General features: G+C 37.4%; 4 protein-coding genes and 2 long non-coding RNA genes across 9 annotated transcripts; 3 read left to right on the top strand and 3 right to left on the bottom strand.

Moving 5' to 3' along the window:
• Positions 1-123: 123 nt before the first annotated feature.
• On the bottom strand, positions 124-2,299 carry LOC9320360 (myb-related protein Hv1). Its single transcript, XM_021030663.1, has 4 exons — positions 1,478-2,299; positions 1,250-1,379; positions 826-1,172; positions 124-755 (listed from the first exon to the last, which is right to left on the bottom strand). The coding sequence occupies exons 1-4, from the start codon at positions 1,608-1,610 to the stop codon at positions 328-330; spliced, it is 1,038 nt and encodes a 345-aa protein (XP_020886322.1). The 5' UTR covers positions 1,611-2,299; the 3' UTR covers positions 124-327.
• On the top strand, positions 1,796-2,736 carry LOC110229790. The gene is made up of 2 exons (XR_002333182.1): positions 1,796-1,971; positions 2,475-2,736. It is a non-coding gene; the product is annotated as an uncharacterized LOC110229790 (long non-coding RNA).
• A 622-nt stretch (positions 2,737-3,358) lies between these two features.
• On the bottom strand, positions 3,359-6,095 carry LOC110229791. Its single transcript, XR_002333183.1, has 3 exons — positions 5,839-6,095; positions 5,539-5,757; positions 3,359-3,911 (listed from the first exon to the last, which is right to left on the bottom strand). It is a non-coding gene; the product is annotated as an uncharacterized LOC110229791 (long non-coding RNA).
• Positions 6,096-7,274: 1,179 nt separating this feature from the next.
• On the top strand, positions 7,275-10,377 carry LOC9318264 (polypyrimidine tract-binding protein homolog 1). 4 transcript variants are annotated; one of them, XM_021030662.1, is made up of 11 exons: positions 7,275-7,694; positions 7,863-8,072; positions 8,376-8,477; positions 8,620-8,682; positions 8,774-8,847; positions 8,952-9,047; positions 9,137-9,194; positions 9,289-9,393; positions 9,473-9,554; positions 9,683-9,748; positions 9,964-10,377. In XM_021030662.1, exons 3-11 carry the CDS (start codon positions 8,460-8,462, stop codon positions 9,969-9,971), a joined length of 570 nt encoding a protein of 189 aa, XP_020886321.1. In that variant the 5' UTR covers positions 7,275-7,694; positions 7,863-8,072; positions 8,376-8,459; the 3' UTR covers positions 9,972-10,377. The 4 variants fall into 4 exon arrangements, with proteins under 4 accessions (XP_020886321.1, XP_020886319.1, XP_002884293.1 ...); XM_021030661.1 differs by having other exon boundaries at positions 7,285-7,694; positions 9,683-9,795; XM_021030660.1 differs by lacking the exon at positions 8,376-8,477 and having other exon boundaries at positions 7,276-7,694.
• A 128-nt stretch (positions 10,378-10,505) lies between these two features.
• LOC9320359 (pre-rRNA-processing protein ESF1) lies at positions 10,506-13,582 on the bottom strand. Its single transcript, XM_002882150.2, has 7 exons — positions 12,909-13,582; positions 12,755-12,829; positions 12,330-12,565; positions 12,079-12,241; positions 11,864-11,992; positions 11,038-11,753; positions 10,506-10,950 (listed from the first exon to the last, which is right to left on the bottom strand). Exons 1-7 carry the CDS (start codon positions 13,491-13,493, stop codon positions 10,677-10,679), a joined length of 2,178 nt encoding a protein of 725 aa, XP_002882196.1. The 5' UTR covers positions 13,494-13,582; the 3' UTR covers positions 10,506-10,676.
• Positions 13,583-13,698: 116 nt separating this feature from the next.
• Positions 13,699-15,126, top strand: LOC9320358 (uncharacterized protein At5g19025). Its single transcript, XM_002884246.2, has one exon. The coding sequence runs from the start codon at positions 14,225-14,227 to the stop codon at positions 14,915-14,917; it is 693 nt and encodes a 230-aa protein (XP_002884292.1). The 5' UTR covers positions 13,699-14,224; the 3' UTR covers positions 14,918-15,126.
• The last annotated feature ends 279 nt before the right edge of the window (positions 15,127-15,405 follow it).

The raw sequence follows: 15,405 nt of genomic DNA, 5'->3' as shown, positions 1-15,405 counted from the left end.
TTGGCCAAATGACAAGGACGTAAGTACAAACTAGCACGTAAAATAAATTTCCAAAAACTGTTTATGATCATTTGGAATTGGATTTGCTACAAGCAATTATGCAAAAACCAAAACATAGTGTACTGTTTTTATTTTATTTTATTTTGTCAAAAGAAAAGGACACACTTTCATGAAATTTCATCCCATATAATAATGTAATAATATAGACTATAGAGAGAAAATAAAGATAAGTAAAAGTATTGGAAAGCTATCGACATACCAAAAAAAGAAAAAGAAAAAAAACAGTGAGGATTAAAATGTTTGGAGAAATAATTATAGACCCTTAGATCAGAACATCGTGGCGGAATCGGACGGTGAAGAATCAACCAAGCTGAGAATGCTATTCCAGTAATTCTTGTTATCCTCATAGTAGTTATACTCACTCTCATTCACCACGCCGGCTCCGGCAACGGTCGTTTCGTTTTTTCCGGTGGATAAACTCCGGTCGACTGAATCACCGAGCAGAAGGCTCGTGAATCCTTCTCCTATTCCTTCCGTTGGACAGTTGATTTGCCTAATCCAGTCGTGTTCGTGTTCTTTGACCAGACTCACATCGGAGGAGGTTGAGGAAGAGACGGCGAATTCAATCATCGCCGGAATCTCAGAGGATTCATTATTTCTATTTCTGCTATCCGTCGGGATTCCTAAAGGCATGAGAAGATTCTCGGAGAATGTCACCGTCGATGTCGGAGATTCAAGCTGTTGGTCTCCGTTTCCTGTCAAAATTTCCATTGATACATTATCAAAGTTGAGTCTTTTTTTTATAAGACCAATGATGTCTCTTACCTTCGTTTGGTTTAGTCCAATTTGTTGATGTTTTATGAGCGAAGCAATGTTGTTGAGGAGCTGATTTGTTAAGGTTATTGTTTTGGTAATGCTGTAAATGGAGAAGCTTTGATTCTCTAGCTAGCCTTGCTTCTGCTTCGAGTCTAGCACTCTCCCATTGAGCCATATGACTAAGCGTGGCTGCGTTCTTGGATTGACCTGTGGTAGACGAAAGTGTCTCGTTTTTGTGCTTGTGGGTCACTGGATCTATCCCCATTTTGACCAGACGTTTCTTCAAGTGTGTGTTCCAGTAGTTCTTGATCTCGTTGTCTGTCCTTTTGGGTAAGTGAGTTGCAATTGCTGACCACCTATGAGATAAAAGACACATCTCAGAGATCAATTTGGCTTTAAAGCGATCACAAATAGTCAAAACTTGTTGGGTCACCTGTTTCCGAGGAGAGCATGGAGTTGAATGATGGTTTGTTCTTCTTGTACAGTGAATTTGCCTCTCTTGATGTCAGGTCTTAGGTAGTTAGTCCATCTGAGTCTGCAACTCTTTCCGCATCTTTGGAGACCTATAAGGAGTTTGAAGCAAAGGTTTGAATAGAGATAGAAGAAGAAGAAGTTGTGCGGTTTTTTGGAAGAGAAAAGAGCAGAGAATGTGGCGAGTTACCAGCTTTCTCAGGCAAAGAACGCCAGCTTCCATGGCCATGTTCTTCAATATAAGCCAAAAGTTTCTGATCCTCTTCTGGTGTCCAAGGTCCTTTCTTCAACCCGGCCTTATCACAACACGGCGATCTACCCATTGTTTTGCCACACAGTTTAGTCTAATCTACTGACGAAGAAGCTTCAATCTGATCCACGGTTTAATAACGTAATGTATGAGATAGTTGTCATTACATGATCCTGATCATGATCAGTATAATCACAAAAGCTGCTCTCTTGGCGTCACTCTGATATATAGAGGGAGAAACACAATAGAAGATGTCTCTGTTTAGGTTCTGTAAGCGCCCCTTTTCCCGGTCTCTGACATGGATTGGCATTCAATAAGATGGGGTCGAGGGATATTATTACCTTTGTGGTTCCAACACCTTGATTTCCTTTTAAAGACTCAACACACCAAAACAGTAGCCATCTTTACCTTGAAGTTGTACCTCTTAACACAAGGTAAAACAGTGAATTTCCAGAACCTGGAGTAAATTTTAAGGTCAACATCTATCAATAGCCCTCACTTTGATAACCCTGCAACTTAGGATAATGTCATAGAGAAGAATGTTTTTCTCATTAGCCTTGAACAAACTCTGTGGTCCTTGAACAGTTTTGACATTTAAACCATTCTTGTCATTTTTCGCATTTTTCTCGCGTCAAGGTTCGCAATCGAGAGTCTCTGATCCCTACTTGTTCACCCCAAATGCCCTCATCAGTTTTTCGGATCAAAACCCATTTAAACTAGTTACATGTTTTAAACACTTCTCACTAAAACTCAATTATTTTACACTAGGATCAAAAAGATGCTCAAGGTTTCTTATTACAGGTATCCTATTAAGTTATGGTTTCTTGAAAGCTACAGAGTTCTTATTGTTTTTTCTCACTTACAGTCTTACCTATAACTAGTTACACTACTTTATGAAAACGTGTTTATTGATTTCTTCTTTTCACATTTTTGTTAGCTTTCGGTAGAAACTCCACAATAGTAAATGCTGTTAAATGGCGGTGAAGAAGTGGAAGCTGGCACTATAATGGGAAAAGCAAATCAGACACAGAGGATTGATGATATTTGGAGTAACTTAGAGCAAAAAGTCTTTATGATTCATAAACCCTAATTATAGAAGGAAAAAAAAGGGAAAATGTAAAGTAGTTGCAAGTAATTAATTGGTTGTCTATGATGTCGCTTAGACTTGTTCTTTATTCAACTAGTCACTTCTCTGCAAATGGTAATATTCTCCCTGTGGAAGCAACAATAGTTTGATGCTAACACATTTACACTAATGGTCACTGTCTCTAAAGATTTTATCAGAAAACTTTGACCGCGGTAAACACGGTATTTTGACCCGTTGTGAATTTGGAAGAGATTCTAACCTTAGAAATGAAGAGAGGAAGCACTAATGTGGTGGGGAGCAAGAAGAAAGGAGGTGAAAAACCTTTCCTTGTGTGGTTCCTTTACCATTTAATGAAAGTCCCACTGGCTGCTCCACTGTTCTTGTTGTCAATTCATCAGAAAATCTATTTTTTCACAAAGATAAACTAACAAAGACAATGAATGATGAAAAGTATACAGAAACTTAACCATCAAATAGCTACTTGACGAGGTAAAAACTTAACCTCTATTTGTTTACCATGTAACCAGTAGCATATCACAAAAGGTAACATATCGATCATACATGTACATTTCTCCTCGACCGTAGCTGGAAACTGTATAACTTAGATTGAATCAGAGTCTATACTTTGTTTCTTACTGACCATTATGCAAATTATTTATAACATACATGGTTTGGATAGTTTGCAGGTGATCAAATGTTGTCGACAAAGGTAACTTTGGCTGCCAAGAAAGGTAGACAATTAAATGGCGGTGACGGTGACATTAAAGATATTTTACCAGACCAAACAAAGAAAAGAGTATCCTAGTGTGTGCCATGGTAGCAAAGAAAGGATTTATTGAGGTGGGCTCCAAGCTTGTAGGAAGAGAAGAAAGTATCTTCATCGACTCAAAGAAAGATAAACCATAAGACAAGATCACAAGGCCCAACGAATTGTACCAATAAAAACAAAAAAGAAATTTGGAAAAATCATATTGACTGCAAAAGATGTAAAGGACAATGGGGACACCTCTTTAATTGTCTTGCTCAGTTCATATCGTTCATCTCTTATGGTCCAAACAGTGCTCAATAACCTTCATAGATGATGATTCCACTTGTCAAAATCTCATCCATCCACGTAGCTGAGATTGAGAGAAATAAGAACCAATGAGCTTAGAAGAGGGGCCAAAGCTTTTAAAGTCAACCGATAACCATTTGCTTTTCTTCATCATTAGTCTTTGGACCAGAAATTATAGTTTCTTAAATTCCCACATCAATGCTCCAAGTCTTTTGCATCAGTATGCGCTCGTTCTACCAAAAAGAACAACGAGTCAGTCACACGCATGGAAAAACAGTAAACTAGAAGTACATGAATGCTTCAAGTCTTTTTCCTCAAACTTTTCGTAGAAAAAACTATGTAAAACACTTTTAAGTTCGCTTAGTAATTACTGAACACAAGACATACAAAAACGCAGAGACTGTTTCCTAAGTTCCCCAACTAAGCAAGTCAAAATTGCTTGTTCTCAATCAAAACATCTCTCAGTAAGTGATGCTCTAACCTTTTCCATTCACTAGCTTCAGCAAGATATGACCAAATCATCCAACTAAAAGTCAACATAGAGGAAGGAAGCAAACAAGACAACTTTCATCGTAATCACAGTAGACCAAGCATAATCAATTACTTTTAGAGAAGAACTTAAGACAAGAAACAAGCCACGCAAGTGTTAGAAAGAAACTACAACAAACTTAGTACAGTGTTAAAGACTAGTTAATAATAGAATTAAAACTGTATTAATGGATTAGTAGTCCCTTCACAAACAGTACACACTATTGAGACCCTCTCGACAAAGAATACAAGTAATATTAAGAGGATATGAGATTTAACTGATAGTTAGTTCATGTAGGGCCAAAAAACAGCTCCAAGTTGTGAACTTTGAATTCCCAATTCTCTGTGACCACATCAAACGTAATTTGCCTCTCCGGAGTTTAACTATAAGATTTAACAAAATAATATCAAAAATTTAAAGCAAAACAACAGCAAAAATTAATCATATAACAAAACTACAAAAGTGACGAGTCCTCCCGATAGAGTAAAAACGGACCAACTAAGAACGGGATGCCTATGCGCGTTTAGTTTTTGACGTTTTTTAAATTGAACACTTAAACTAATTTTTCAAAAGTAATAGTGAAATTAACATGGTTTTAGTTAAAATTTATTAATTAGTTTTCTTAATGTTTAAGTGTTACATTTGTTTTAAATTTTAGTTAAAATTATTATAAATTTTTAAAAATGAGTTTTAAGTGTTAAATCTATATTACGTGAAAACAAGCCGAACTTCGAACACCAAAGCTTACGGACCAACTAAGGACGGGATGCCTAGGCGCGGTTAGTTTTCGACGTTTTAAAAATTGAACACTTAAACTAATTTTTTTTTTAAAAGTAATAGTGAAATTAACATGGTTTTAGGTAAAATTTATTAATTAGTTTTTTTTTAAAGTTGAAGTGTTAAATTTTAGTTAATAGTGAAATTAACATGGTTTTAGTTAAAATTTATTAATTAGTTTTCTTAAAGTTTAAGTGTTAGATTTGTTTTAAATTTTAGTTAAAATTATTATAAATTTTTAAAAATGAGTTTTAAGTGTTAAATCTATATTACGTGAAAACATGCCGAACTTCGAACACCAAATCTTACGGACCAACTAAGGACGGGATGCCTAGGCGCGGTTAGTTTTCGACGTTTTTAAAATTTAACACTTAAACTAATTTTTTAAAAAAGTAATAGTGAAATTAACATGATTTTAGTTAAAATTTATTAATTAGTATTTTTAAAAAAGTTTAAGTGTTAAATTTGTTTTAAATTTTAGTTAAATCTTATTTTTTAAAAATCAAAATTATTGTGATTTATGATTTAAAAAAAAGGTGAAAAAGAAAAGATACCTGGAAGTTGTGAAATCCTCATGAGTCTCAACACCAGCCGTTGTTCCTTCACACCAGACATTGTCTATTTGTCTGAACCCATTCTGTTAACGAAGTCTTTCAGTACCATCATGGATTCCGCATCAGATAGCTGACCTGCTACGCCAACAATCTCATCTGTCTTTTCAGGCCGTCATAACAGAATCAGGTTTTGTCAGATATCCATTCTTCGTTTATATCCTGAATAGGAACACTCACGAGTTCAACATCTAGCAAAATACTTGTCAAAAATAGTGTTTTTTGAACAAAAGCATAAGATACCTCATGATTAAGGCGTGGAATGATACGCATCACTTCTGGTCCTCGACTATCAACACGGATTCTCTTGCTTTCAACTCCCAGTTTCTGGCTTTAAAGGCAAAAAGGCTTTGAGGTCAAGGCTCCAACAGGACAGATATCTATAACATTTCCAGAGAGTTCACTGGTCATAAGCTTTTCAACATAAGTTCAAATTTCTTCTCCACTACCACGACCTAGTTAGTATACCAAGATTTTTGAACCCCATCAACTTATGAAGCAAAAAATCGTACACACATACAGAAACATTATACATATCTAACCTAATCAATAGGATATCATATCTATCACATGAACAAAAACATCACACTTTAACCAAACTATTAATTATAATAACCTTGTACACTGGATACAACGAGTCTTCGCAAGAGGACCAAGGTTCTTATCAACAACAGAGTAAAACCAACAATCAAAAAGGACCATAACAATAGCACGAAATCCAAATTTCTTCTACCAATCAACGATCAAATCAATCCATCAGCGGAAAAAATCTCCTATAATCCAAAGTTCACTGAAACTAACCTGGAATTTCAGGCATGGCACACGACGCTACAGGCTTAGGAGATTTCTCAATCTCAACAAGACACATCCTACAATTCCAGCAATCGACAAACGAGAATGATAACCAAACCTTGGAAATCATCATTCACAGAGTTTCTGTATAAAGACATTCGCTCGAAGAAGAAGAAGAAATAGAGAGAGCGTTTTGATATTTCTCTCTCAAAGTAAGAAATAGAAGAAGCAAAGTGTTTATTAGGTATTGATCAATCAACGTTATAGCAGAAAACAAGAAGAAATACTAATTTCTCTCTTGAAGGAAGAAATAGAAGAAACTGCGTGAGAGCTTATTTATTTACAAGCAAAGTGTTAATTAGGGTATTGATCAATCTTATATATACACACGAGATTACGATATAGCCGTTGGAGCCAGTTATGTTTCCTTTTTTTTATATATACAAAGAGGTTCAAAAGAAAAAGGTTTTCTTTTTTCTTTCGACGGTTTTTTTTTTTTTTTTTTGGTTTCATCAATATAATGATACGATGGAGATATTGATGATTATATAAGTTATGCAGAGAAGAAGCAAAAAGGAAAATGAGATGGAGATGATCAGGGCCGGTCCAAAGTTTCAAAATTTTCTTTGATACCCTACGCATAACTAAAAATTTAGGCCTTGATACAAATTTCTCTTCTTGCACAATGAAACGATATTATTATGTTATGTCACAAAGTTTCAAACTTATTGTATCAAAAACGTTACAACATAAATACACAAGTGAACATAACGCCGTGTGATTCATTCGCCGACACATGCTAAACCAAATCTTCATTAAGGTTGATGATCCGATCCTCAAAAAACAGAGATGGAGCTGATGATCCGATCCTCATAAGTATACTAACTACAACATTGTCTTCTTTCTTTTCTTCTGTGTATGGACTAGTATTGCGTCCTTAGAAATTAAGGGTCAAGTATGGATAAGATAAAAATATTGGGGGCCGAATTGCAAATATTCGTGATATTTTAGCTGTATGGTTTGGGTTCCGATCACAAAGAGAATCGAATCGAATCGAGCTACTTTCTCCGCCGGCTTTGCTCTGTTATTGTGATCGTTCGCTTACCAAATCCGAACAAGTATCGATGTCGAGCTCAGGCCAAACGCAGTTCCGTTATACGCAGACGCCGTCGAAGGTGGTGCACCTGCGGAATCTTCCATGGGAATGCGTCGAAGAGGAGCTCATCGACCTTTGTAAACGATTCGGCAAGATCGTCAATACCAAGAGCAATGTCGGCGCCAATCGCAATCAAGCTTTCGTCGAATTTGTGAGCTTTTTCTCCCTTAGCACCATACATAAAACCTAGAAATCGAAGTTTTCTCGAATTGTAGTATCTCTCACCCGGAATAGGTTTCTCAAGTTTTATATCTATGGTTGACTCTTTAAGCTTTCGTTTTCGCGATTTCTATTGATGAACCATTAATTTGATTTACAGGCTGACTTGAATCAAGCTATATCAATGGTTTCGTATTATGCTTCATCTTCAGAGCCCGCACAGATTCGGGGCAAAACTGTCTATATTCAGTACTCTAATCGCCATGAAATTGTTAACAATCAGAGTCCTGGAGATGTCCCTGGAAATGTCCTCTTGGTTACCTTTGAAGGAGTGGAATCTCACGAAGTCAGCATCGATGTCATCCATCTGGTGAGTGCTATTACTTGATTTTAGCATTTTGGTTTACCTGGCACTTTGAGTGTGAGCTTCTTTCACTGATTTTTTTTTTTATAAATCAATGGGTATTTCTCAGCGGGAATTGGTTATTTTTTATGGAAATTGTTGAGATTGATGGTTTTACATGGGTCAGGCATTACATGCGGTAGTGTGTTGTGCTTCGAGCAGATGAATATATAAAAATTTCTAATCAACCAAACTTCTTTGAGTAATTTTTACTTAGATATACTATTCCAGTTACAGTATATCAACATTAATGAAATGCTCGAATCACAGATGTTGATGCCTCTTTATTAAAATCTTTCTGGAGAGAGTTTGGAAATAGTATCGTGTTCGTCATTCTCCTATCTATGGTCTATCATGCCCATAAGTGGACAGGTGTCACTCTGTACTTATCTGGGCTTCTCTTTTTTAGCCCCTATCCGGGAACATTTTAGTTTCTTTCTGTTAATTTGGTTCCCTAAGTTGTTCTCCCTCCAATGTATGGTCATGATTAATATCGAGTCCAAACTTGTTTCAGGTATTTTCTGCTTTTGGATTTGTGCACAAAATTGCCACTTTTGAGAAAGCTGCTGGTTTCCAGGTGAGATGTTGAGATTGGTATTGACCGTCTTGTCTCTATGGAGATGAATGGAATGATATTAAACTTATTTTTTGCTTTCCTAACCTGCCAGGCACTAGTTCAATTTAGTGATGTGGAGACTGCATCTGCGGCAAGGAATGCGTTGGATGGCAGAAGTATACCCAGGTATACTCAAATTCTTTCTGCATCCCATCAACCCATGTGTTTTCTCCTTAGGAAATAACTCTACTGATTATTTATTCTTTTGTTTTTGGAACATTTAAATTCAGATATTTGCTTCCAGAACATGTTGGTTCGTGCAATTTGCGAATGTCTTATTCAGCTCATACTGATCTCAACATCAAGTTTCAGTCCCACCGGAGCAGGTAGAGTTTCTGCATTGGCTGCCATCAATGTTGAACACCTTATGTTAAGAAATAGTTGATTCATATGTTTGATTCGTTGATGTACTCAGAGATTACACAAATCCATACCTTCCAGTAAATCACACCGCAATGGATGGGTCTATGCAGGTATAATTTTCTTCCCCTGCATTCCCTGCACTTTTATCTATCCCTCTCCATTAGTATTTACCTTTTCTTACGTGGTCTATGACATTGTCTTCAGCCTGCTTTAGGTGCTGATGGCAAGAAAGTTGAATCTCAGAGCAACGTCCTTCTCGGTTTGATTGAGAATATGCAGTATGCTGTCACTGTGGATGTTCTTCACACGGTGAGGAACAACAGTCATGCACATTTCTGCTTCTAATCATGCTTAATTTCTCAAAAATAATATCCTTTGCTTCTCGTAGGTGTTTTCTGCATATGGAACTGTCCAGAAGATTGCTATATTTGAGAAGAACGGTTCAACGCAAGCATTAATTCAATACTCTGGTACATCTGACTGATGATCTGCACTAATGTTTAATTGTGACCCGATTCAACCCCTTTATTAATTCTGAACATCTTTTGGTTACTATAAAATCATCTTCTGCTTAGTGTTTTCTATTTCTTCTCTGTAGATATACCAACAGCAGCAATAGCCAAAGAAGCACTGGAAGGACACTGCATTTATGACGGTGGCTACTGTAAGCTTCGACTATCATACTCTCGTCATACTGATCTCAATGTTAAGGTACATAAGATTTGTTGTTTTTTTGAGATGTGTACCTAAAAAACAACAATTGTGAGGGGAAGAGAATAGTAACGGAATTGCGTATGCTTTTTTCTTTTCTACATTTCGCAGCAAAATATTAAATCAACTTCTAATTCTCTTTTTCGATTTCTCCGTGTTTGAATGAAGGCTTTTAGCGACAAAAGCAGAGACTATACACTCCCCGATCTAAGCCTACTTGCACAGAAGGGTCCCGGAGTGTCGGCTTCTGCTCCACCAACAGGTTGGCAGAACCCGCAAGTGCAAACTCAATACTCAGGCTATGGTGGAAGCCCATATATGTACCCATCATCTGATCCCAATGGGGCTTCACCCTCAGGTCATCCTCCTTACTATGGTTGAGTTTACTTAAAATTTCGGATTTTGCTGCCACTGGGGAGTGTTTCCATGTTTAGGTTTGTTTGAGGTAAAAGTGTGATTGTTTTTCTTTTGGTATTGCATATTTTAAGTGGGAAACCCAATAATAAATCGAAACACGTTCCAAGCGCCAATGTTACGCTTGCTAATAGATTCAAAAGTCATAGAATATGACTCATTGATGCAGACTATAGCTCATATAGGTGCAAGTATTATGAAGTTGCACCCATCTATTAGTAGTGTGGCCTGATAATGAACACAGCAACAATATTTCCATATCCTTCAAAGCAACATAAAGATAGAATGAACTAGATCGTTTTCAAAGACTAGATGACAAATGAAACACAAACCGATTTGACAGAGTAGAATGCAGGTTGAAATTGTTACAGTTCTTTAAAACAATGTTTGTAAAATATCAGTGATCTTAATATTAAATTTTTTTTAGAAAAAAGACAAAATTGATTTGAAGAAGGAAACAACACACATCATTTGTTTGATAAATCCTTGGCTTTCTTCTTAATTCGCTGAGCCAAAGTGGACGAAGAAACTGCATTTCCCGCCTTTTTCTTCTCAGAATCCTTGTTCATCATCTTCATCTTCAAAGATTTGACAGTAGAAGTCAGTTCGTGTCTCTCCTTCTTCGACCCCAAGTTACCATCTGAATTCAACTCATGTTTCTCCTTTGGCGCTTTCACATCCTCGTGGCTTTTTGGATCTTCCTTTTGCTTCGCAGCTAATTGCCTTGCATAAGTCGCACTCCTGCAAAAAAAACAAAGTATCCCCCAAAATTCATAAGCAATTCACACAACACATTCTCATAAAAAAACCAAATTTTCATCAATTTACCTTTTAAACTGTGGGTCTGTAGGGTCTAGAGCATAGAAAGGAGATGAGAATAGAGCTGAGAATCTCGGATCATCAAGATCAGCCGCAGGTATCTTCTCTTCCGAAATATCAGTTTTTCCTTTTTTACCTTTCCGTTTAATATTATACCCTTTCAGACCATTACCATCTCCTGCATTCTCATCAGCTAGTAACAACTCAAGCTCCGCTCTGCTTTTTTCTTCCGCTGCTACTTCCTCCTCTAAACCCTTCTTCTTCGTCTTTCCTTCTTTCTTCTTTTTCTTGAGAGGAGGTTCTTCCATAAAGAAATCGTCATCACCATCATCTTTCACTGCCTTTCGATCAATTTTATAATCATCATCATCATCCGGAGAAGAAGAATCATCGTTCTGTTTATTCTTCCTGGCTCTCTTCTTCTCACGTCTCTGCCTTAGATATGTTTCCCACACTGATTCTGACTTGCTGTCTTTCTTTTTAAGAATCTCTTTACTAAGATCTTCTAACCCGGTATTGAATGTTACCTCCATATCCTGGCCATCCTCCTCCTCCATGTCTTTATCAGAATCAACATCTTCGGATTCAATTAAAGCTCGGTACTTATCTTTCCTCTTATCCTCCTTTCTTTTACTCTGGTTAATACCTTCTTTGCTGTCGTCGTCTTCGTCATCAGAATCACTCTCATCAGAAGCTAAAAACTCCTTCATCTCAAGATTTGCCAACTATGATTGAGAAAAATTTATAAACTATATCAGAACACTAACACTACAACTAAAGGAGATGATTTTAACCAATTAAGCCTAATCACATAAATTATAAACCGTATACAGACCTGTTCAGGATTGAATTTCTGATTTAAGGTCTTAATCCGGTGCGGTTCATCTTCATCCCAAGAAAGATTAACTTTGCTCAACTGCAGAGCTCGGCTCTGAAAATCTAAACCTTCATAACCAGCAGGTGCCTAAATTTTTATAACAACTATAAGATCAGAAGTATTCACCATGAAAACCAAAAGATCTCAAATAAAAGGAAGTAGCTGTAACGCACCTCAGATGCGATATCACGAGGTGGATGTTTGAATTCCATGGAATCGGGAATAAATCTTAGGTCGAGCTTGTTAGAGGATCTCTCAAACTCAATTCCATCACATGATTTGTACAAGTGATCTGCAGTAGCACTTGAATCACATTCGGCAACAGCGAAATAATACCTGAAAACAGAGCAATAGTAATAGCGAGTTTCAGTAATAGTCCCTCTTTCCACCACATATAGCTTAAAAAGAGCAGATTCGAACTTACTTTAATCTACTTATTTCATAGGCACGTAGCTTCTGGTTGATGACATCCTCATCTTCCTCCTCTTCTTCATCTTCATCATCACTACCTTCATTCTTTTTGTCACCATCAATTACCGGCCCATGGATTTCCTCCTCTTTCATTCGCTCAAGTCCAAATTCAGATGGATAGACTGCCACTGACAAAATGCGCCCATCTTTTGGCAGAAACGAATTCAACACCACGTACAAGTCTTTAGCCTAAGTAACAAATAAGATATCATTCATAAGAACAACTGCAAAACTTACAGAACACAGACTCTAGACAACGCAAAGAAACAAACAAGCTCTGGTTTTCGAGCAAAAAGCTTAATCCTTCAGTATCCATTCCCACTAGTTCCATAACCATAGCAAAGATTTGAAACAAAACATCATCGATGGAGAACTTACAGAGACATGTCTCCAATCCATGTTAACAATAGCCAGTCTGTGAGTTTCTTCTGGGATAAACGGAATGTTCTCTTCCTACATGAGAAAAATGATTATATCTCAAAACTAGTAAAAACAACAACAAGGCATAAGAATCAAAGTTGAGAAATTTTACCGGAATTTCTGGTCCCTCGTCTTCATAGATAGCTTCATCGTCCTCATCTGTATCATCCTCTTCTTCTTCCTCCTCCTCCTGCGATACCTCTTCAGAGTCTGCTTCCTCGTCAGACTCTGATTTCTCATCAGAGACTTCTTCATCCAAAGAAGCAACCTTTAGCTCACTCTCTTCCTCTGATTCTACATCGCTAGATTTTTCGGATTTCAGATCAATCATGTCTTTCTCACTCTCGCTCTCATCCCCAGATTCCTCCTCAGTTTTCTTCTTCTTCTTCTCATCTTCATCTACAATTCGATAAAACTCTCGAAGCGAATCCTTGCCACTGCCTCCTCTTCTCCGCTTGCCACGCTTATCGACAGGAGCAGAAGCAGTAGTAAATCGCTTATCATTAAACATCCGCTGGAATCGAGAGTCAATCGCGACTTTGGAGTCACGCCTCCGAATCCTACGGAATTTAGGGTCAGTGTGCGCCGACGAAAACCTTGGATCCTTAATCATTTCGTTTCCTTCGTCTGCGACTCCACCGGATCCTTTAGCTTCATTGCTCTCTCCTTTCCTTTGCTTCTTGTTCTTCGAACCCATTGTTAGATTTGATTCAGGAACAACGGAGCTTTTAGGGTTTTAGGAGCAGTGGCTGTTGTTTACAAGGTTGAAGAAGCAGAAGTACCACAAAGTTAGGGTTTTTATATGTCTGCTTTGGAGCTCACATATAAAAATAAGTTTTTTTCTTTCTTTATGACGTCATGTGAAAAAAAAAAGAGAGTTATCTAAAAACGCTTATGTGTCACTACTTGTGCTCTAATTACACGAATATACGATTCACATTCCGATTGGATTTGGACCCTTCAAAAAATAAAAAAAGAGATTAATTTTGAATTCATCATGACGACGACGACGACGACGACGACGACGATTCAGTTTCTCTCTACACGTTGAATTTCTTGCTTCAGGAACCTTCCTTGTTCTCGCTTCAATCTCTTCTCTTTTGGATCAATCAATATCCGATCAGTTTGCACGAACTGAGAAGTTGGGTTGCGGAGGAAGAAGATTCATCATTTGATCTGATTTCGTCGATCAGATTGAAACCGAGCTTTTATATCCAATTTCAATCAGGTGACTTCGATATTCCTCTTCGTTTGCTCGATCTGATTTCTGGGTTTTTGATCGAAGAATTGGGATTCAAATCTAGTTGCTGATTAAACTCGTGGAGATCCAATCCCTATACTAGTTCGAATTGGATTTTTGTTTGGTAGAGAGGAAAATATCGAAATCGGTTGTTTGTTTTCTAAAGGGATTCGAGTTTTGTGAGTGAGATGGTATATTTGCATAGCTCAATCTCGGTCTGCAATTCCGTCGACCAAGCTCCAACTTTGATCATGTCCAACTCTGTTCACTCTTCAGATTTGCATCCAAAATCGAGAAACACCCGTAACAAATCTTCTTACACATCATCACCAATAACCTGTTCCAAATTCCCTGTCTGCGATGGGTCTCAATCGGCTGCTATCGACGTCGTCATCCTTATCGCGGTGATCACCGCCTGCGGGTTCTTGTTCTTCCCTTATGTCAAACTCATCACCCTCAAATCGATTGAGGTCTTCTCGGATCTCTCGGTTTTAGTCAAAGAAGAGATTTTGCAGAACCCGATTGTGTATGGATCATTAGCTTTGAGTATCTTCTGCGCTGCGATCTCCACTTGGCTTGTTATACTCTTGTGTACTATGCAGAGATGCGGGAAACCGAATTGTAAAGGGCTTAGGAAAGCTGTTGAGTTTGATATTCAGCTTGAGACAGAGGAATGCGTCAAGAGCTCGAATAACAATAGCAACAAGAGGGGAATGATTGAGTTGCCTCGCGTCCATCACCGTGAATTGGAAGCCGAGCTCAAGAAGATGGCACCGCCTAATGGCCGAGCCGTTCTGGTTTTCAGAGCCAGATGTGGTTGTTCTGTAAGGAGACTAGTGGTTTCAGGGCCAAAGAAGCAGCAGAGGAAGATCAAGAAATGAATTAGAGAGAGTTAAAAAAGGTTTAATCTTTGGAAATGAGATTGGATCATTTCACATTTCTTCTGTTAGTTTTATTCTCATACACACTCTTTTACAAGAATTTATTTATGTTATAGTCTATGTGTTTAAATAATGTACAATGGGGAATAAGCATTGTAAGGATATTGTGGGAAACAGGTTATAGTGAAGAACATTTTGGTTATACTCTCTGATTTCTGCTTACTTTTTCGAGCCCTGTGGAAATAGGCACTGATGTTGTATATGGTATATGATCTGGTTAGGTTGAAACTTTTGTGCAGGTTACAAAAGAGCTGTTACTAACATTGAAGAACATCATCATGTGTGTTTGTGTGTCTTTTAGTTTTCTTTGTTAACAAAATCATGTTATTAGTTCCAGTTTTCTGCCGGTAGGTTAACAATTAGAAAATTATGGAGGGTCAAGTTGGCTCTTTTAATTAAAAAAAATGATTATAGCCAATACATGGCCT

The sequence above is a fragment of the Arabidopsis lyrata genome (genome assembly GCF_000004255.2).
Source record: "Arabidopsis lyrata subsp. lyrata unplaced genomic scaffold ARALYscaffold_3, whole genome shotgun sequence".
Lineage (NCBI taxonomy): Eukaryota > Viridiplantae > Streptophyta > Magnoliopsida > Brassicales > Brassicaceae > Arabidopsis > Arabidopsis lyrata.
The sequence above is the reverse complement of the archived record's forward strand: the minus strand, read 5'-3'. Positions and strand labels throughout refer to the sequence as shown.

Excerpts from the sequence above, each read along its gene's own strand:
- LOC9320360 (XM_021030663.1), bottom strand. The coding sequence starts at position 1,610 with ATGGGTAGATCGCCGTGTTGTGATAAGGCCGGGTTGAAGAAAGGACCT. Across the intron at positions 1,380-1,477 it reads TTCTTTGCCTGAGAAAGCTG|GTCTCCAAAGATGCGGAAAG; the intron begins GTAACTCGCCAC and ends AACTCCTTATAG. Across the intron at positions 1,173-1,249 it reads CATGCTCTCCTCGGAAACAG|GTGGTCAGCAATTGCAACTC; the intron begins GTGACCCAACAA and ends TTTATCTCATAG.
- LOC9320359 (XM_002882150.2), bottom strand. The coding sequence starts at position 13,493 with ATGGGTTCGAAGAACAAGAAGCAAAGGAAAGGAGAGAGCAATGAAGCT. Across the intron at positions 11,754-11,863 it reads AGAAATTCAATCCTGAACAG|TTGGCAAATCTTGAGATGAA; the intron begins GTCTGTATACGG and ends TCTCAATCATAG. Across the intron at positions 10,951-11,037 it reads ACAGACCCACAGTTTAAAAG|GAGTGCGACTTATGCAAGGC; the intron begins GTAAATTGATGA and ends TTTTTTTTGCAG.
- LOC9320358 (XM_002884246.2), top strand. The coding sequence starts at position 14,225 with ATGGTATATTTGCATAGCTCAATCTCGGTCTGCAATTCCGTCGACCAA.
- LOC9318264 (XM_002884247.2), top strand. The coding sequence starts at position 7,512 with ATGTCGAGCTCAGGCCAAACGCAGTTCCGTTATACGCAGACGCCGTCG. Across the intron at positions 8,683-8,773 it reads AGAAAGCTGCTGGTTTCCAG|GCACTAGTTCAATTTAGTGA; the intron begins GTGAGATGTTGA and ends CTAACCTGCCAG. Across the intron at positions 9,048-9,136 it reads TTTCAGTCCCACCGGAGCAG|AGATTACACAAATCCATACC; the intron begins GTAGAGTTTCTG and ends TGATGTACTCAG.